Source organism: Glandiceps talaboti, chromosome 8, assembly GCF_964340395.1.
Source record: "Glandiceps talaboti chromosome 8, keGlaTala1.1, whole genome shotgun sequence".
Lineage (NCBI taxonomy): Eukaryota > Metazoa > Hemichordata > Enteropneusta > Spengelidae > Glandiceps > Glandiceps talaboti.
Window position 1 is genome coordinate 3,762,615 of NC_135556.1, and position 22,511 is coordinate 3,785,125.

At 36.4% G+C, this 22,511-nt stretch overlaps 1 protein-coding gene across 1 annotated transcript in view; it reads left to right on the forward strand.

Moving 5' to 3' along the window:
* LOC144439473 (uncharacterized) overlaps positions 1–22,511 on the forward strand; it is a 45,333-nt gene that overhangs the window by 13,556 nt on the left and 9,266 nt on the right. Inside the window, exons 17-31 of the mRNA XM_078128761.1 lie at positions 193–441; positions 875–1,072; positions 1,760–2,365; positions 5,718–5,879; positions 6,342–6,503; positions 6,712–6,873; positions 7,343–7,552; positions 9,489–10,175; positions 11,289–11,519; positions 12,180–12,333; positions 16,457–17,174; positions 17,688–17,832; positions 18,402–18,522; positions 21,784–21,917; positions 22,225–22,447. Coding sequence (XP_077984887.1) covers positions 193–441; positions 875–1,072; positions 1,760–2,365; positions 5,718–5,879; positions 6,342–6,503; positions 6,712–6,873; positions 7,343–7,552; positions 9,489–10,175; positions 11,289–11,519; positions 12,180–12,333; positions 16,457–17,174; positions 17,688–17,832; positions 18,402–18,522; positions 21,784–21,917; positions 22,225–22,447 — 4,162 coding nt within the window. The remainder of the gene's footprint in view (positions 1–192; positions 442–874; positions 1,073–1,759; positions 2,366–5,717; positions 5,880–6,341; positions 6,504–6,711; positions 6,874–7,342; positions 7,553–9,488; positions 10,176–11,288; positions 11,520–12,179; positions 12,334–16,456; positions 17,175–17,687; positions 17,833–18,401; positions 18,523–21,783; positions 21,918–22,224; positions 22,448–22,511) is intronic.

Sequence of the window (22,511 nt, forward strand, 5' to 3'; positions counted from 1 at the left end):
TGTTGTACAGGAATGATGAATAAATCTTTCGAGTGATAACATAATCAAGGTTTACCTTTATTTCTCAACTTTTCAAGTTTCATTCTGACTGAGTGTTCTATCTGAAGTCAAGAAGTATCATGACAATTACTTCAGACCTCATAATTCTTTCCATATACTTATGACGAATGTGTCTCTTCACTTTTTGCACAGACGACGTACAGCCCGTTGTTACATACTGTCCTCCAGACAAGACGGAACAAATTTCAGGACAGTCAGCAAATATTTCATTTGGGGAACCGATTTTTGAAGAACCAACAGGAGATACTCTCGACATAACCAACAACTTTGACGGAGCATCGACGACAGAGCTAGCTCTCGGGGTTCATACTATAATTTACCAAGCTACAAATCCTGAAAATGGAAATACTGTCTTTTGTCAGTTTAATATTGAAGTTACTGGTAACTACTGAAGTCTATTATATTATGGTTTGTTTGGCTTTGCCACACGGCAACGTCAAGACATTATTGTACGCCTTCGAATATGAACATAGCCTAAATTGTATCAATTGACATAAAAAACTAACTAAAATGGAAAAATGAATAATTGTTGACAATTCAGATTGTGTGAATATACTGTGTTGGTAATAGCAACAGTGTCAAGTCTGTCATGACATGCGAACATTTGAAAGCCAACTGGTGTTATCACTATAGAAAACAGTTGTCCGAGATTGAACTTAGAAACAATTTTGCCTATTATGTTTGAAGTTTCAAGGATTAACAAGCTAGATTATTTTTTTTTCATGATAAATTGACACACTTTCTGACATACAAAATGGACATTCATAGTCCAATAACAAACCCTAACGCTAAATTGATGGTTGTATCTTTGTAGGAACATCATGTGAAGTGCTTCATTTACCGGAAAACGGAGGCACAGCATGCTATGAGTTTGGATTTAGCGAGGCATGCACCATGTTTTGTAATGAAAATTTTAATATCCCGAGAACAGACAACGGTAAAATACCAGAACGGTTCGTATGCCAATCTGACGGCACATGGAGTCCAAATGATTATGTTCCAGATTGTTCAGGTACGTAAACTCTGTATTTTGTTCAGAAATATTTAACGATTGTAACCTGCTTAGGATTATATTGGGTTACTGCCATCAAAACATTGTCATTCTTAAGCTTTCATCATACTATTGTCATTCTTTTTTTGAAGAGAGAAATATTGATATTGGACTTGATACTGTTTGATGGGTGGTTTTCAACTTGCTATACGTACTGCGATATTTAACCAGACTGTGATGATGAAAGTTAAGATCAGTTATCCAAGGCAAGACAGTGAAGAAAGTTACAAAGGCTTATATACACCCTGTAATGTTTGATTGATGTTACTAATGTAGCTCTATGTGGCTGTCTACCCGCACCCTCTATTAGACTATCGCACCAAATTATGATCAAGAATTGATGACTATAGAAAAGACGCAGAGTTGTTTGACCCAAATATTTTGCATGTGCAAATATAAATATACATGCAGACCACTTAGCGAATGTGTCTTGTAATTGTCTTGCAACATAAATCTGTTGGATTCCACCATAATTATGATTTGAGGAATTTATTAAAAGGAAAGTGCTTATTTTTTTATTATGTTTAGATTGCTTTGACCAGTTGGGTGCCCCGGAAACTATTGCGAAGAATTTGAGTCATTATTTTTATCAGTATTTATAATATCTCTATATTAATATAATTCTATATTCTATATTGTCAATTTCAGAAACAAGAAGTAGTAACAGAGTTTACCTTTCAAGTGATGTTCAATATTACACAAATAATTGCCCAACCGACGAAGCAATCTCATATATATCCCAGACGTTTATCGATCTTCTTATGGCATCTCCACTACAGGAATCAGCATGTACGTTGTCGGATAATTGTTTGGTTAGTGACGTGGTTGTCACTTGTGGGCCTGTCACCGCTCGAAAGAAGCGCTCTGAGAGTAGGAAACTGGATGAGATGAACCAGAAACGATTGGGTTTAGAAAAACGATCAATTAATAAGGATGTTGACAAGATTGCAGCTAATTCAAAGCATCGGAATATAAGAAGTGACTTCGAGTTTCTTCTCACGATAACCTTTAACCAAGAGACAAATATAAATCATAACCCAGACCAGGATGATTTCTCCAACGTTCTGGATGCTGAAGAAAAACTATTGCATATTTTAGATGCCATCCAGGGGGAAATTGATGAAGGACGCTTTCAGATTCAACCTTATCAAGGTTTCGAATATGAAGTAAAACATGATAGTTTGAATTACGACAATTTTGCCGAACTTTTTTGTGACGCGCCATACGGAACAAATAATATCGACTATGTCTGTGGTATGTATAAATGATATCGACTATGTCTGTGGTATGTATAAATGATATCGACTATGTCTGTGGTATGTATAAATGATATCGACTATGTCTGTGGTATGTATAAATGATATCGACTATGTCTGTGGTATGTATAAATGGTATCGACTATGTCTGTGGTATGTATAAATGGTATCGACTATGTCTGTGGTATGTATAAATGATATCGACTATGTCTGTGGTATGTATAAATGATATCGACTATGTCTGTGGTATGTATAAATGATATCGACTATGTCTGTGGTATGTATAAATGGTATCGACTATGTCTGTGGTATGTATAAATGATATCGACTATGTCTGTGGTATGTATAAATGATATCGACTATGTCTGTGGTATGTATAAATGATATCGACTATATCTGTGGTATGTATAAATGATATCGACTATGTCTGTGGTATGTATAAATGATATCGACTATGTCTGTGGTATGTATAAATGGTATCGACTATGTCTGTGGTATGTATAAATGATATCGACTATGTCTGTGGTATGTATAAATGATATCGACTATGTCTGTGGTATGTATAAATGGTATCGACTATGTCTGTGGTATGTATAAATGATATCGACTATGTCTGTGGTATGTATAAATGATATTGACTATGTCTGTGGTATGTATAAATGATATCGACTATGTCTGTGGTATGTATAAATGGTATCGACTATGTCTGTGGTATGTATAAATGATATCGACTATGTCTGTGGTATGTATAAATGGTATCGACTATGTCTGTGGTATGTATAAATGGTATCGACTATGTCTGTGGTATGTATAAATGATATCAACTATGTCTGTGGTATGTATAAATGGTATCGACTATGTCTGTGGTATGTATAAATGATATCGACTATGTCTGTGGTATGTATAAATGATATCAACTATGTCTGTGGTATGTATAAATGGTATCGACTATGTCTGTGGTATGTATAAATGGTATCGACTATGTCTGTGGTATGTATAAATGATATCGACTATGTCTGTGGTATGTATAAATGATATCAACTATGTCTGTGGTATGTATAAATGGTATCGACTATGTCTGTGGTATGTATAAATGATATCGACTATGTCTGTGGTATGTATAAATGATATCGACTATGTCTGTGGTATGTATAAATGATATCGACTATGTCTGTGGTATGTATAAATGGTATCGACTATGTCTGTGGTATGTATAAATGGTATCGACTATGTCTGTGGTATGTATAAATGATATCGACTATGTCTGTGGTATGTATAAATGATATCGACTATGTCTGTGGTATGTATAAATGATATCGACTATGTCTGTGGTATGTATAAATGGTATCGACTATGTCTGTGGTATGTATAAATGATATCGACTATGTCTGTGGTATGTATAAATGATATCGACTATGTCTGTGGTATGTATAAATGATATCGACTATGTCTGTGGTATGTATAAATGATATCGACTATGTCTGTGGTATGTATAAATGATATCGACTATGTCTGTGGTATGTATAAATGGTATCGACTATGTCTGTGGTATGTATAAATGATATCGACTATGTCTGTGGTATGTATAAATGATATCGACTATGTCTGTGGTATGTATAAATGGTATCGACTATGTCTGTGGTATGTATAAATGATATCGACTATGTCTGTGGTATGTATAAATGATATCGACTATGTCTGTGGTATGTATAAATGATATCGACTATGTCTGTGGTATGTATAAATGGTATCGACTATGTCTGTGGTATGTATAAATGATATCGACTATGTCTGTGGTATGTATAAATGATATCGACTATGTCTGTGGTATGTATAAATGATATCGACTATGTCTGTGGTATGTATAAATGGTATCGACTATGTCTGTGGTATGTATAAATGGTATCGACTATGTCTGTGGTATGTATAAATGATATCGACTATGTCTGTGGTATGTATAAATGATATCGACTATGTCTGTGGTATGTATAAATGATATCGACTATGTCTGTGGTATGTATAAATTGTATCGACTATGTCTGTGGTATGTATAAATGATATCGACTATGTCTGTGGTATGTATAAATGATATCGACTATGTCTGTGGTATGTATAAATGATATCGACTATGTCTGTGGTATGTATAAATGATATCGACTATGTCTGTGGTATGTATAAATGATATCGACTATGTCTGTGGTATGTATAAATGATATCGACTATGTCTGTGGTATGTATAAATGATATCAACTATGTCTGTGGTATGTATAATTGGTTTTACATTCAATCATCCTTATCTGTAGACTAGGAATGATATTGTTTACAATATCAAAGCTTTACAAATTGTTTAGACCAAGACAAGTATTACGTCATATATATACATTATATATTTATTTCAATTTGGTATCGTTGTTCTATTTTTATTATACACACAACTACATGAATTGGAAATTAATCCTGGTTCATTTCCATGCGATCATACCACAGGGTTAAGTGAGCATGTAATTGATCGATCGATCGATCGATTGACCGATCGGTTTATTGATTGGTTTACTATTTGGTTGAATGATTGACTGATTGAATGCTCATTTTTTGTGGTGCAATATAACTTATTTTGTGTGTGATATAGATCAATTGACCCAGGCTACTTTTCTCTCTTTCAGCTGTGTGTCATTCTCTGTTATTGACTAAATAAAGACGCCTTGTCCATTCTTCTCTGATCTAAATTAAAACACACTTAATCTTATAATTGGCAAGAGATCACTTACATTAACTGTTTGCTTTATCTCTTATCTTCTGGGAGATTATCACACTTATTTATGCATTAACTAGTATAGCAGAGAGTAGTGTGTGTATGATTGACTGTTTGTCCAGTCTGATAATCTCCCAGAAGATTTGACATAATTTCATAAAGCCAATTTTCGCATGATGAGCTAGTATTTTTCTGTGTATTTTTCGGTACACTTGCCTTCAGTTTCTGATCTATGTCCTCAGCTGTCATAACAGCAAACCGTCGCTTTCTCCCTGCCATTATACTGTCTACCTTGCAAGTACAAGATGTAGTATGTGTATTTTATTCACCTTCTAAATACACTCTGAGGTAATGTTTATTATTACGAAAATAGTGTTCAACTTGTGAACGGAAGTCTTATCTGTAATGTGTATGTATGTATGTAAGTATGTATATATGTATGTATGTATGTATGTATGTGTGTCTGTCTGTCTGTCTGTCTGTCTGTCTGTCTGTATGTATGTATGTATGTATGTATGTATGTATGTATGTATGTATGTATGTGTTCGTGTATAATACAACACGTATATCTTACATATTTTCTTCGGATTTTCCACAGTCAAGTGTATTAAAGGCACATACTACAACAACCAAACACAGGAATGTAGCTTATGTCCAAAAGGTTCGTACCAGGATTCCACAGGTCAAATTTCATGCAATAGCTGTCCCGATGGCTTTACAACGTCTAAAGAAGGAAGTAGAAGTGACCTGGATTGCGTTGGTATGTTGATATAATATATGTACTGCATATCAGAAGCGTCAAATCTTATGCTTTCAAAGAGACTGTAAGGTCAAATCAATGACAGTAGAGAAAGTATTTATCTTCACTAACATTTAATCCTTTAATTTAGTTTAATCAGTATATAGAATTAGTGGTATACACAGAGGTGTTCATGGTGTCTTTGTTAAAAATCCGTGCATGTTCAATCACGCCACACTTTGTTAGATAGAAAAAAAACATCGTAAATTGGGGTTTCATAATGTGCTACTTATACCCTAAGAGCCAGGCACTTGGACGTCAAACTTTTCTCATAATGCCAATCAAACACACTGTCACCAACATCGTCAGTACTCATGCCAAAATCAATAACAATAACGCTGGTAACGCATCTTGTAACGTTTGCAATTTGTGAATGTGTTTGTGTTAATAATCTAACCAATTGCACGATTTCAATCATTTTAGAGGCATGTATCCCGGGTTCATATTCGGAGACTGGTGCTGTGACTTGTTCCCTATGTCCAATTGGAAATTATCAATCAGACTACGCACAGACCTCTTGTATTCAGTGTCCTACTGGCACAACTACCAATACAATAGGATCATCATCTATAGAGATGTGTAGAGGTAAGGTATACAACAGCTATGATGGTAATATCAATATGCAAATTATTAACTTTCTTTTCTGTTGTAAAATAACCATTTTAAATCTGAATAACTCCAATCAAAATGGATTAAGCCTTATACGTTATACCCAATTGGATACATGGGTATTTCTACTGAACTGAATGTTTGATACTATGTACTTACTGATGTCAATTTTCAACTTTTCTAGCGCCATGTCCTGCTGGTGCCTACTCGCCTGACGGCTTTGAACCGTGTTCACCATGTCCAAGACGTTATTATCAACCGAACACTGGTAAACATCAATGTCTTATATGCCCACGTATAGATACCACTCTTGGAGAAGGTACCATCTCCGTAGACGACTGCCAAGGTACTTTGTAAAATAATATTTTACATGGGCGTTATGGTCATGGAAAAATGTTGCAAATTATGAAGCACTTCTTTACGACAGTGTTACCCTTTTTTCGAATTCAATTTAAATATATAATGCAAATAACACAAAATGTTCTTATTTGTTAAAGTCGTAAATCACATAAACTGACATGTCATATAGAAAAAAAGTTATTTCATCAACACTATGAACTGACTCTCTAGTGTGTTAACATTCACCATCAAATTTGAAGTCACTAGTGTACGCATCAGTCTTGATAATTCTTAGAAATGAAAAATTGTAGACACCAAGGTCTCGCTGCAGAATTTTGTATGTCGAAAATAAAAACTTAATACATATCAGTATAGTCTGGATAACTGTATATATCGTAATGCTGTTCTTTTATATAATTATAATGCGAAATGCATGACAAAGTTATCGACTTACATCTACTGATATTCCCAAACAGATGTAAATGAATGTCTAAGTAACCCTTGTCAAAATGGAGCAACGTGTAACGACAACATTGATAGTTATACGTGTACCTGCATCAAGGGCTACACAGATGTCAATTGTCAAACGAACATAGATGACTGTCGATCTGCTCCTTGTTTTAATGGTGCTACATGCATGGATGACGTCAATGCCTATATATGTGAATGTACCTTAGGATTTGTAGGTAAGTAACTCATCTTGATGAAAAAAAGCGTTTGTCAAGATTACCGCCTTTAAATATACCGGTATCATTCCTGCGCGTCATTGTGAATTTTACCTCATGCTCCCATTCTTCATCTATCGATTTAAAGCTACATTAGGTGCAACTGGAACGTTTTAAACAAAACTGTTTTGTTAGGTAAAATAACTTACTCGTAATATCATACACTGATTGCATCACCTGTGTTAGGTAAAATAACGTAGCTGTATACACAATAAATCAAATCGAATTGTTTTTGGGGTCTGCACCAAAAATCAGAGCTTTCTATGGTGATAACGATTTTAAGCTGTTTGTGTACTAAGTCTGGATTAACGTGTACAATGTCTAATTATTGGTATTTTAACAATTTTCAGTCAAAATATTGTGGTTGTCTTATCGAAAAATGATACTCCAGTTACAATTAGTACAGGCCTAGGTTTAATATATGTTACAGATTCGAAACCGAGATTTTCCTCAATATTTAAACTTGTAACTACACTGCCTACATATTATACTGACCACTAATTGACTGATATAATGTTGTTTTAGTGAAATATATTAATATTTGATGAATGTAATACCCCAGTTGCACAGTGCAGGTAGTGCAGGTCTAAAGTAATCATTGTCATGATGTCCACAATGACCCAATGACTACATAAAGAATACTATAAACAAGTCTTCATAGAACATATATTTCTCACTACTCCAATGTGACTGGATGAAGATATGATTTAAAAGAAATTGTTGATAACAAATAAACACTACAGTGTCTGATAATACAAGGAATCACTGAATTTCAGTAACTGAACATGACGATCCGGGGCTAGGTCAAAGGTCATTATCTAAAAAAGAAAATTTAAATCTGGCAATATAGGTTAAACTTTAATGTAGTCTCCATATATTAAGGTTTTTGAGTTAATTGGTGAATCACGATTGTTCACTACAAATACGGCTGCCATAAATAAAATTGTGACGTGAGCACCAAAAGTATTTGCATGTGTATGTTTATCTGGTTCTACATTATCTATAGACATGATCTAAAACACAGTATTCTTACATAATTGCTAAAAATGTCTGCAATATGTAAGTAATAACTTAATTTTGATGGTCCTGAATAGAATCTATGATTGAAGTTGTATAGTTATGCAGTATTAAATAAAGTGATTGTTTACTACAAATATGGCTGCCATTCAGTACAAATTACATGAGCACCAAAATAATGCTTGTGTATAGTTCTTTTCTTCAATAGTACTTGTAGACATGATTTAAAAGAAATTTGCAATATGTAAACAATACAATGTGTCTGTGGTAGGCAGGAATTGGCTTGATTTTGATAATTAGCCATGAAGGTTAAGGTCAAAGGTCAAGGTCTCCAAAGATAGCTCGCATCTGACAACATTGGGTAGACACTTGATGGATTGTCTACGCATTAAAGGTTTTGAGTTATATAAATAATGTTTTAACTACAAATATGGCCGCCATTCGATCAAATTTGCATATATCAAAAAACAAATTGACGTGCATATGTCCCATATGACATGTCACCTTTGTGTCAGGTTTGAATGAAATCGGATATTATATGTCTGAGAAATGATGTATTACTGACGGACGCACTGATCGAACACTTGTGTCGTTTTCTCTGTATGTCTTACCAAACTGAATTTCAATGAACTCTTCGTATGTAAAGGTTACGAAAACTATAAATCCTACAATACTAACTTGAGTAGAGAAATAGCTAGCATCGAATGCTCGAGACATCACCATACGTTAAATCGCCAAAACCAACAAAGAGGTCTTTCCCAAGGGTCATGTATCTATAGAATCTGACAATAAAAAGAGATGAAGAGGGGAGTATTGCATGAATTCTTGTCTAAGATAACGTGGTGTGTTGTAAATACATGAGGAATATTTTTATTTGTAGGTGCAGACTGCAGCACAGATTTGAATGAGTGTTCAAGTAGTCCATGTGCCCATGGTGGGACATGTGAAGATCGTGTCAATGAATACATCTGTCATTGCCCTTCCGAGTATAATGGTGACAATTGTCAATATGAAACAGATTTCTGTCAGCCAAACGTCTGTGAAAATAGTGCCACGTGTACGTCTGGCACAAGTGGATACCAATGCGCGTGTGCAGTGGGATATACTGGGTTGAATTGTGAAACTAATATTGATGACTGTAAAACCCAACCATGTCGACACCGTGGGGCATGTACTGACGGAATAGGATCATACACATGTGATTGCACAATGGGCTACACAGGAACCAACTGTGAAATTGATGTTGATCTTTGTGCTAATACTCCCTGTCAAAACGGTGGTACATGTCTAGACCAGGGTGACGTCTTTACCTGTAAGTGCGTAGTTGGAAAGTTTGGAACATACTGCGAAAGAAATTTTGATTCTTCTGCCGACGAAAGTCCTTGTCGGAACGGAGGACAGTTTTCAGTTGACGGCAATGAAGTTCATTGTTCATGCGCACCTGGTTACGTTGGACGGTTTTGCGATGTGCAAATAGATGACTGTTCATCTAGTCCATGCTCAAATAACGGAATCTGTATTGATGGTTTGGCATCTTATGAATGCGATTGTAGCCCAGGATTTGAAGGTTTGTTAAAGTTCTTCTATCATACTAGCTATATATGTATGTATGTATGTATGTATGTATGTATGTATGTATGTATGTATGTATGTATGTGTGTGTGTGTGTGTGTGTGTGTGTGTGTGTGTGTGCGTGCGTGCGTGCGTGTGTGTGTGTGTGTGTGTGTGTGTGTGTGTGTACAAACTATTCTGTAAAGTTGCACTTTTAGGAGAGAATAGAATAATTGTCAATAACATGGCCTCAGAAAATAGGGTAGGTAGGTCGGGGATTTATTTTATTTTATTTTTATCTTTACCTTTTTTATTCTTTTCATTTTGAAAAAAAAACTAAGAAGGACAAAAGAAATGATATGTCGGTCAGAATACCCCCTCTGTGATAGTTTGATGAAATATGAACATACATCACTAGGGAAAGAAAACATACATACTTGAAGGTCAAGAATACATAAAGTTTAATCTTTTCTTTTTGTTTTAAATGTTTCGGGTCAGCAGCTTAAACTAGGGTCGGTTATCGTAATCACACACAATTTTATTTTATTTTGACGTTAGCACAAGATTTCTTTCCCAGGTCATACGTGAATGACAGTCACTATTCTACACACACTTGACTATTACAGGAACCCGTGTGTGAAATTAACTAGTTATATGTTGACGACAATACTACTACTGTAAACACAAAATACCGAGCAATTGAAATGAAAACTTCCGAATTCTCAGATAAATTCCCTAGATGATATCGTCTAGAAGAAGTGATTACAATGTAAACTTGTATAAAATTCGAATAGTTGCTGTCAACAAATCACATGACTATGTCTTGATCTGTGTAAATATTGCACCTTCTGTCTCCTGATCGAATGTTGTTGCACTATTATCGACCCACCGACCGACCCACCCACCCACCCACCCACCCACCCACCCATCGATCAACCCATTTACTGAACTGATGATGTTCTTTTAACAGGCTAGGGCGAAAGCTAGTCAGAACTTTTGGAAACCCTTTGAATTTACCTTTATTGAGACTATCCAGTTCAGATTTTTTTGTGTTTTTATGTTATCCATTTTCATAAACAGGTTAAATGGTATTTTAAACAAATTGTCTTCTTTTACCATTGACATGTAGGACATGACTGTGAGGAAGACATTAATGAATGTGAATCCAATCCCTGTGCTGGAGACTCAACCTGTAATGACAACCAGAATGGTTACACATGTCACTGTCCTGAAGGTTTCCAAGGACAACACTGTGACCAAACTATCAGTAAATGTGACGAAGTCACGTGTGCGAATGATGGAACGTGTATTCCAAAAGGAAACGGAACATTTGAGTGTGAATGCAAACCAGGCTATGCAGGTAAAAATATGAGTCAATACATTTCCAGAGCTGGTGGTCGCATTTTCTATATTTGCATTGCTGACAAAATGCAACAGACTCGTTTAATTCTGACATATTAAGTTATAGCTGACCCAACAACGTCGTTAGCCCAATCTTTGTATTTGCACGCCAACTATAAACCCACTCTACGGACGATTTTGTTGGGTCGACAAGTAAAGGCAGTACTTTCAGCAAATAGTAATTTAGATGTTGCATGAGCTTTTAATTTGTATAATGATGTTCAGAAAATCCTTAATTAGTGCTTGTCTAACGAAAAAGTCTGCAAACGAACAATTGACAAAGTCTGTCTACCTGAAAAGTAAGTAATTAGAATCTTGATCGTCATTCACGTACAAATCATAACGCTGTTCAAAAAGATAACCATATCGGAAACTAGGTAGGTTAGGCCTATACAAATGCTATGTTTCACTTATTGTTATGATATACGGTAGCATTCTTCAGTATTATTATTAAAATAGCCTTTCGTTTAAAATCTCATTCCTGTATTTTGAAAGTTACTATCAATATAACTAGAAACTGTGATGAATTTATAGACATTAAGTCATGACGTGATAACTTAGAGTATTCATTTATGTAAAACATTATACATGCTAATATACATATCCAACTTTCTTTTAGGGTTTGATTGTGCGGTTGACATCAATGAATGTCTGTCTGGACCGTGTGAGCATGGAGGAACCTGCAACGATATTGTAAACGGTTTTACCTGTGATTGTGTAGAAGGTTTCGAGGGTTCTACGTGTGAAACAAACATTGATGAATGTAGTGAACAGTGAGTATTAATTTATTAAGATATTGTATACCTTGAAGTTCTAACACTGAATGGTTTAGTCTTGTTAGAATGTATTTGGTGTTTTCCGTAGTCATCACCATATTATGTGTATGTATATTACTACTGATCTTCGCACACAGCTGATAGACCAAGTAATAACGCCCGAATCACTCTCATATCTCATATCCGACTCAACTTCTGTATGTACGTACCAGGATCACACTTGAACTTTAAAAGGGAATTAGCTCAGACTACACAGTTTGTGTGTAAATCTACACTCGAGACGAAGGCAAACACCCAGCATAGTGCCTCGTTCATTGACTTCCCGCGAAGCCAAGTCCTCTTGCCAAATCTGAGCTGAAGTGCCTGTCTCAGTGTGCTTTATTGTGACGTCCTTAAAGTCTAAATATACATAACGCATGGCCAATGGCCAAATAATTATTTCTGGGCGTGACCATGCCCTAAAAGTAATTTTAAAACATTGATGAATGATCACTATGAATCCTAGATATTTATGAAATGCAGACTGTCGTCTCATGTATTCGAGTATGCTTGGAATCCTGTGTGGTCTAAATCCAATATCCTTGAGACAGTCTATTGACCTTTCAGTCAAACTAGGCCATGCGATGTTGTTAAAATATTCAGTTTACTGAAAATATAAATATGTCATCTGTGACACTTTCCCCTCTTTCCAAAATTTGTAACGCCCTCGTTACAGACTAAAATATCTAAAAAATAATTTACCCTTCATAAATGAAAATTGAAAATATTGAAAAGTCTTAGAAGTAATTAATGCTGTTTCGTATGAAGTGTTAGAAATGTAAAATTTATACGACCCTTGAAAACTAAGATTGCTAAAATCTCAAATTCCGAACCAGATATACTTGTTTCGTCAACATGTACTTTAATGAATAAATGACATCAAAGAGAGACATCACAGATAATTAGAAAATTGAATCGTAGAATAATTATATCCTGAGTTGGCTATTGAATTGTGTACTTCTCAATCACATCACAAACATACGTTCGACTGGCCAGTCTTTTTCAATCATTCACACAATCATACTGATAGATATGACCATCCATAACGTACTGTTCGGGCCCCCTCTATTTTCATTAACACTACCAGACAAGTACAGTCATCAATAGAATTCTCAGGTCTAAAGAACTTTGCTAGGAATATTATATCTGCAGCATTTAAAAGTTGAACATAAAGAAATATAAATAGGAGAATGTTTTAATGTTGACCAAGTTATACCCGATTCATCGTGTACATAACTAAATTATAACATAAGTATTCCTATCTGAAAGGAATGTAGGTATCTGTCTCGTAAAATCAAATGATGACATTAAATATCTATGCTATGTATAAATATTAACTCTTAAATATTTCATCACGCCAATATTGAAAATTGTCACTGACAAATGGTCAGCATGCCATATTCGTGATCATATTCCAAATTGAATCTTTAACTGCAGACGAAATCAATATTATGAAAAATGGTGTAGCATAAAAGTGTGTGTCAGTGACGTCGTCTTTGTTTAGTGAAGTCAAAATTAACCAGTCAATGTTATTCAAGTAATCTAAGTCTAGTAACTTGTGATTTCACCCTGGTATCAGCTATCAAGAACACTGACCTAAATGTATTGTCTTACAGCTATCCTTAAGTTACACTAACTAATCAGCTGTTACAGTCATCAAGAGAAGTCAGTTGCGCCAACACCATCATTGTCGTGTAAGAAACCCTACGTCATTATTTAAACATTACAGGCATCTTAGCTGTTCATCCATGTTTAAAATTTGACATCTTCAGTATGTTAACGACTTATACAGAACTATTAAGACCATTAATATTAATCCAATAAGTCAATTTAGTTTTCATTACAAGTAACCTGATTGACCATAAGTAGGTTGGCAATTTTCTCATTTCAATTCAATATACCCTTTGAATCAATACCACTAGAAATTATACACACAGCTCAAGTGATAATGGTCCTTTCTGAGGAATTTCATAAATTCTTGCGGAATTTGAAAGGAAATTTGTATAGACAATAACACAGCTCATTTCGGTCGGATCTCTGTTTTACACTCAAATTTTGAAAATCAAATATTTATCTTGTACTGCAGATTCAATAAAATACTATATCAATTTGGTTCCTTCCTTTACCATAGGAACCTTACATCACAAAATCAGACTCAACGCGTGAGCAACGCATTTATCTGTAGCGTTTTCGGCTCACTACAACTCAGAGTCAACAAAACTTCGAGGAGTTTCCAATACTCCATACTTCAAGAAATATCCTTATTAAAACTAAAATGTTCTCCATAGATAAATCAATAATATTCTTTCTGCTTGTACGCGACCATTGAGATGTAAAACAGCATCACTGAAATGGTTGTGGTAAGAAAATAGATTCCCAGAATTGTTCGTCGTCAAACTAAATCGAGCATACAATTATTATTTCTTACACATGTCTCTCATGATTAGCTTTGTACACACAGTAACAAACTCGCTGATCGTGAATAAAAATGAATTGAGCAATAATAATAATGTCAATCTTTTTAAAAAATTTTTACTACCGTATGATTAATGAGTTCTTTGTCCATCAAAAGTCTTAAATATGTATTTCACATGCAAACTGCTGCGTTCTGTATAAGCGTCCGATATTGTTTTGTTGAAAATTAGAGTGTTCTTCAGACTCGTGCTTGTAGGAATCGAATGTCAGTTGGTCGCGTTGATGGCTTCACTTAAAGTTTGTCATAGTCGTTATCGTTGTCTCGTTATTCAAAATTCCACGCTTTCTGACACATTCTCTCCTTCTGCAATTTTATATTCCGTTACTGCAATATTATCAGTTCTAGTTCGTGTAGGATTCCCACCATTTGGAACATAATCGTTAAAGTTTCCTTTCGAAAAGTCCTTGAATCTTCTCCGCATCCCTTTTTTTGTACAAACTTTTTCTTCTCGTGCAAGGCCAGATTTCCATCATTGTTTCTTCGTTACAGTGTTAATTTGTTTTACTCACCCAGTGGGGTTGTGTTTTTCTTCTTATAGGTTGTCGGTAAGTCTTCGTAAGGTTCAAACTTGGTTCATTATACACACAAATGGTTGTTCAAGCCCCGGATCTCCATCAATATTACTTTCTGTTGTTCAAGCCCCGGATCTCCATCAATATTACTTTCTGTTGTTCAAGCCCCGGATCGCCACCAATATTACTACTGTTGTTCAAGCCCCGGATCTCCATCAATATTACTTTCTGTTGTTCAAGCCCCGGATCGCCACCAATATTACTACTGTTGTTCACACACAGCTGATAGACCAAGTAATAACGCCCGAATCACTCTCATATCTCATATCCGACTCAACTTCTGTATGTACGTACCAGGATCACACTTGAACTTTAAAAGGGAATTAGCTCAGACTACACAGTTTGTGTGTAAATCTACACTCGAGACGAAGGCAAACACCCAGCATAGTGCCTCGTTCATTGACTTCCCGCGAAGCCAAGTCCTCTTGCCAAATCTGAGCTGAAGTGCCTGTCTCAGTGTGCTTTATTGTGACGTCCTTAAAGTCTAAATATACATAACGCATGGCCAATGGCCAAATAATTATTTCTGGGCGTGACCATGCCCTAAAAGTAATTTTAAAACATTGATGAATGATCACTATGAATCCTAGATATTTATGAAATGCAGACTGTCGTCTCATGTATTCGAGTATGCTTGGAATCCTGTGTGGTCTAAATCCAATATCCTTGAGACAGTCTATTGACCTTTCAGTCAAACTAGGCCATGCGATGTTGTTAAAATATTCAGTTTACTGAAAATATAAATATGTCATCTGTGACATGTATAACATTTCATTGTGGTTGATTACTGCATTTATACATTGCTTCTAACTAAGTTATTATACATAAATGAATGTGTGAAAGTTGCACCCAGTCTGTTATGTAACTCGTACGTCAACTCATACGAAGATAAAACCATCTGTCACTCAGGTATTCGGAGCCTAGAGACTTGCTGTCTGTTTCAACATACTATTCTGGCAAACGACATTGTCAAACCAGAGAGCAAAGTCTCTGGGCTAGATATTCATGATCGATACAAATTATCTACTCACAGGCCATGCAGTAACAAAGGAACGTGTCAAGATGGAATAAATGATTTTACTTGCCTATGTACTGTTGACTACACTGGTAATCGTTGTGAAATTGAAGTAGACCATTGTATCGGTTCTCCATGTGGAAGTGGAACATGCTTTAGTGTAGTTGGAGGCGGCCATACTTGCTCATGTCCACCAGGTTTAACAGGAAGTCGATGTATGACTGACATAGACGATTGTGCAAGCTTTCCATGTATAAACCACTTGTCGTGTACCGACCAACTCAATGACTATATCTGTGAGTGTAAAGTAGGCTGGACTGGTACAAAGTGTGGGAGGAATATTGACGAGTGTATGTCATCACCCTGTCACAATGGCGGCCAGTGTGATGACAAAGAAAATGGCTATATTTGTAACTGTGTGGATGGGTTTAATGGAGTTAACTGTGAGGTCGACATCAATGAATGCGAGTCAAACAACTGTCAGAATGGTGCAACATGTATTGATGGTGTAAATAAGTACACTTGTTATTGTGCTGACGGGTTTATTGGAAAGCATTGCCGCATTCGAGTTGGTAACTGTCATCCAAACCCATGTGTTAATGGTGGTCAGTGCAATCCTACAATTGATAGCTACACCTGCACCTGTCTAGAGGGATTCACGGGTGATACATGTAACATAGACATAGATGATTGTGTTGTCAATGGTTGTACCAACGGTGCTACGTGTATAGATCAGGTATGTATATGTTACACTTTAAATATTTCTACGTCAAGTGGACTGGTCGTAAATTATACCAATAGTTTATAATTATAACTTTTTCACGTATAATACCAATGTGTGGAGCTCTACATATTTCGATTTTTAACATCTTTTTTTTTTCTTTTGAAATTAAAAAAATGAAAGTTAGAGACAATTTGCATACAGACAGTCTGTAATAAGTCAGTTGATTATTTTATGTGATCATGGTTTATCCTTGGACAAGAAAAAATATTTACGGGTTTTAAGGGAAGCAATGATGGGATGGGGGTGAGAGTGGATGGGGGTGTTATATTTATTGGTCAACATTATCAGAGAGATACATGGCAGTGTCCAAAAGTAAAGCCCCTCACTATTAAGGCATGTATCTTCAGGTGGTATATTAGACCTTATGGCCAAAAATTTACATGTGTAAAATGTACATACAAATTGATTTGGCTTATCTTTCTTTACACGCAACCCTCAGCATATCAACGCTCTGTCTCCTTCCAGGTAAACCAATACAGTTGTCGGTGCATGCCTGGGTTTACTGGGCAATTTTGTAATCTTGAAGTCGACGAATGTGCATCTGCACCGTGTCAAAATGGCGGAGTGTGTATTGATGGTATAAATGGCTATAACTGTAACTGTCTAACAGGTACATGCATAGTTTCTACTACATGTTATTGTCCCAAAGAGATCGGGTGGTCATCCGGTGGTCATCGATAATGGACAACTTCTTTTTATTCGAAAGTGATATTTATTTGTATTAGATGCCATACAAGCCTTTATATGACGAAGATTGCATATTAAGTTTCATAATTACATTTTTGTTTTAGATTTTGATACCAAAGTATACAGTATTTCGCAAAAATATCTATTTTTGCCACTGATTTTTCACGTATATTGCAATACAAATTTCACTGGCCCGGCAGGTATCCCAGATATTCCCTTATAAAGTTTTGGTAAGAGATGTACTAAACGTTTGTTGTAAACATAGCCAAAATATAATATGTAGAAGTATGTATCATCATGATTACATGCTATTCGAAGCAACAGATATAGTAACGAACTATACATAGTTCTACATACAATACTTTGCCTATTCTTGTCACAAACGTTTACAATTGGAAACAATAAAAACATGAGATAAAACTATGATGTTACACCGTCTATATAAAACCAATGTTGTATATTAACATTACATTATCATATTGTTAATATTAGGGTATACTGATATTCACTGTGAAGGAGACATTGATGACTGTGTACCTAATCTTTGTGCCAATGGAGCTGAGTGTGTCGATGCAGTCAATAGCTTTGAATGTGTTTGTCCTGGCGGGTACAGGTAGGACAGTCAGTATATGTACATTTTTCACCACTGTGGGTTTGTCCTGACGGGTACAGGTAGGACAGTCTGTATATGTATATTTTTCACCACTATGGGTTTGTCCTGACGGGTACAGGTAGGACAGTCTGTATATGTATATTTTTCACCACTGTGGGGGTTGTCCTGACGGGTACAGGTAGGACAGTCTGTATATGTATATTTTTCACCACTATGGGTTTGTCCTGACGGGTACAGGTAGGACAGTCTGTATATGTATATTTTTCACCACTGTGGGGGTTGTCCTGACGGGTACAGGTAGGACAGTCTGTATATGTATATTTTTCACCACTGTGGGTTTGTCCTGACGGGTACAGGTAGGACAGTCTGTATATGTATATTTTTCACCACTATGGGTTTGTCCTGACGGGTACAGGTAGGACAGTCTGTATATGTATATTTTTCACCACTGTGGGTTTGTCCTGACGGGTACAGGTAGGACAGTCTGTATATGTATATTTTTCACCACTGTGGGTTTGTCCTGACGGGTACAGGTAGGACAGTCTGTATATGTATATTTTTCACCACTGTGGGTTTGTCCTGACGGGTACAGGTAGGACAGTCTGTATATGTACATTTTTCACCACTGTGGGTTTGTCCTGACGGGTACAGGTAGGACAGTCTGTATATGTATATTTTTCACCACTGTGGGTTTGTCCTGGCGGGTACAGGTAGGACAGTCTGTATATGTATATTTTTCACCACTGTGGGTTTGTCCTGACGGGTACAGGTAGGACAGTCTGTATATGTATATTTTTCACCACTGTGGGTTTGTCCTGGCGGGTACAGGTAGGACAGTCTGTATATGTACATTTTTCACCACTGTGGGTTGTCCTGACGGGTACAGGTAGGACAGTCTGTATATGTATATTTTTCACCACTGTGGGTTTGTCCTGGCGGGTACAGGTAGGACAGTCTGTATATGTATATTTTTCACCACTGTGGGGGTTGTCCTGACGGGTACAGGTAGGACAGTCTGTATATGTACATTTTTCACCACTGTGGGTTTGTCCTGGCGGGTACAGGTAGGACAGTCTGTATATGTATATTTTTCACCACTGTGGGGGTTGTCCTGACGGGTACAGGTAGGACAGTCTGTATATGTATATTTTTCACCACTGTGGGTTTGTCCTGGCGGGTACAGGTAGGACAGTCTGTATATGTATATTTTTCACCACTGTGGGTTTGTCCTGGCGGGTACAGGTAGGACAGTCTGTATATGTATATTTTTCACCACTGTGGGGGTTGTCCTGACGGGTACAGGTAGGGCAGTCTGTATATGTATATTTTTCACCACTGTGGGTTTGTCCTGGCGGGTACAGGTAGGACAGTCTGTATATGTACATTTTTCACCATTGTGGGTTTGTCCTGACGGGTACAGGTAGGACAGTCTGTATATGTACATTTTTCACCACTGTGGGTTTGTCCTGACGGGTACAGGTAGGACAGTCTGTATATGTATATTTTTCACCACTGTGGGTTTGTCCTGACGGGTACAGGTAGGACAGTCTGTATATGTACATTTTTCACCACTGTGGGTTTGTCCTGACGGGTACAGGTAGGACAGTCTGTATATGTATATTTTTCACCACTGTGGGTTTGTCCTGACGGGTACAGGTAGGACAGTCTGTATATGTACATTTTTCACCACTGTGGGTTTGTCCTGACGGGTACAGGTAGGACAGTCTGTATATGTACATTTTTCACCACTGTGGGTTTGTCCTGACGGGTACAGGTAGGACAGTCTGTATATGTATATTTTTCACCACTGTGGGTTTGTCCTGACGGGTACAGGTAGGACAGTCTGTATATGTATATTTTTCACCACTGTGGGTTTGTCCTGACGGGTACAGGTAGGACAGTCTGTATATGTACATTTTTCACCACTGTGGGTTTGTCCTGACGGGTACAGGTAGGACAGTCTGTATATGTATATTTTTCACCACTGTGGGTTTGTCCTGACGGGTACAGGTAGGACAGTCTGTATATGTACATTTTTCACCACTGTGGGTTTGTCCTGACGGGTACAGGTAGGACAGTCTGTATAGGTATATTTTTCACCACTGTGGGTTTGTCCTGACGGGTACAGGTAGGACAGTCTGTATATGTACATTTTTCACCACTGTGGGTTTGTCCTGACGGGTACAGGTAGGACAGTCTGTATATGTATATTTTTCACCACTGTGGGTTTGTCCTGACGGGTACAGGTAGGACAGTCTGTATATGTACATTTTTCACCACTGTGGGTTTGTCCTGACGGGTACAGGTAGGACAGTCTGTATATGTACATTTTTCACCACTGTGGGTTTGTCCTGACGGGTACAGGTAGGACAGTCTGTATAGGTATATTTTTCACCACTGTGGGTTTGTCCTGACGGGTACAGGTAGGACAGTCTGTATATGTATATTTTTCACCACTGTGGGTTTGTCCTGACGGGTACAGGTAGGACAGTCTGTATATGTACATTTTTCACCACTGTGGGTTTGTCCTGACGGGTACAGGTAGGACAGTCTGTATATGTATATTTTTCACCACTGTGGGTTTGTCCTGACGGGTACAGGTAGGACAGTCTGTATATGTACATTTTTCACCACTGTGGGTTTGTCCTGACGGGTACAGGTAGGACAGTCTGTATATGTACATTTTTCATCACTGGGTTTGTAAATGTCTTCCCTACTATTCAGCTATATCCCTACCTAATCTATGAAAACTTCATTTACCAAATCCTTGATACAAAGCATCCTATCCAGGAACATGTATTGTGACTTGCTGAAAGTGACAGGGCGTTTACGTTTGTGAAAAATTTATAATGGACTTTGTATTATAGCTTTATGGCAGAGCGTTATCAAGGAAGGAATTCCTTGTTCTTCGAGCTAATCCTTGTCTACACAATTCTAAATATTTTGATATTATTTGGTCTTTATAGTTAAAGGTAGATGAACAACATTATAAAGAAAAGCAAGTTGTCGATTAAAGTATACTCTAGTTATATATATATATATATATATATATATATATATATATATATATATATATATATATATATACACACACATACAGACATACACACACATACACACACACACACACACACACACATATGTGAAGTTAATGTATTTAAGTAGATATGGAACATACATGTAGATTATCATATACTATAGTATGTCATATTGCATAGGCTAATCATGATTGACATAGTGACATTTTGATGTTATCCACAGTGGTACATTATGTGGTGAGGATACCAATGAATGTTTGGCTGTTACATGTCAGAATGGAGGGAGCTGCATTGATGAGCACAATGGATACACTTGTGCCTGTGTTCAAGGATTCATTGGTAGTCTATGCGATCAAGGTAAAATATAGTAGAATGTCTATAAAGTATTCTGACATAGACTGTCAACAGGCATCTTGACTTTTTTTTGCAGTTTATCTTTAATACTATTTTTGCTGCTGACATTAATAGAATTAAAACATGGTGTGCGTTGGACAATCAATGAAGTCAAGATTATTTATGTGTTCTAATCCTCATTGAGTATATATATATATACACACACCTACTGCTCCATATAGGAAACAGAAGAAAAATACATTTAACGTTGATTTTATAGTAAATGAAATGGCATATTTTTTAAATGTCTTGTCCTTTTCTCTTTTGACAGTACTACCATCTGATTATGATATGAGGTTTACATCCGATTCGTCAGATAACATGGAATTTGACATCAATCGTTCAACGTCTATTTCGGCGTTTACCGTCGCATTTTGGACAAGAGTAACGTCAACATCAGAGTTATTTACTTTATATGTTGAGTACTTCAATAATGGTATCAGCATATTTTCTATCGACGTAACACAAAGCGGGATCCATGTTGAAATTAATGGGTAAGACAGAGTATTTCAGATATTTAAGATAACTCGCAATATTAACATATTCTATCTCAGTCTT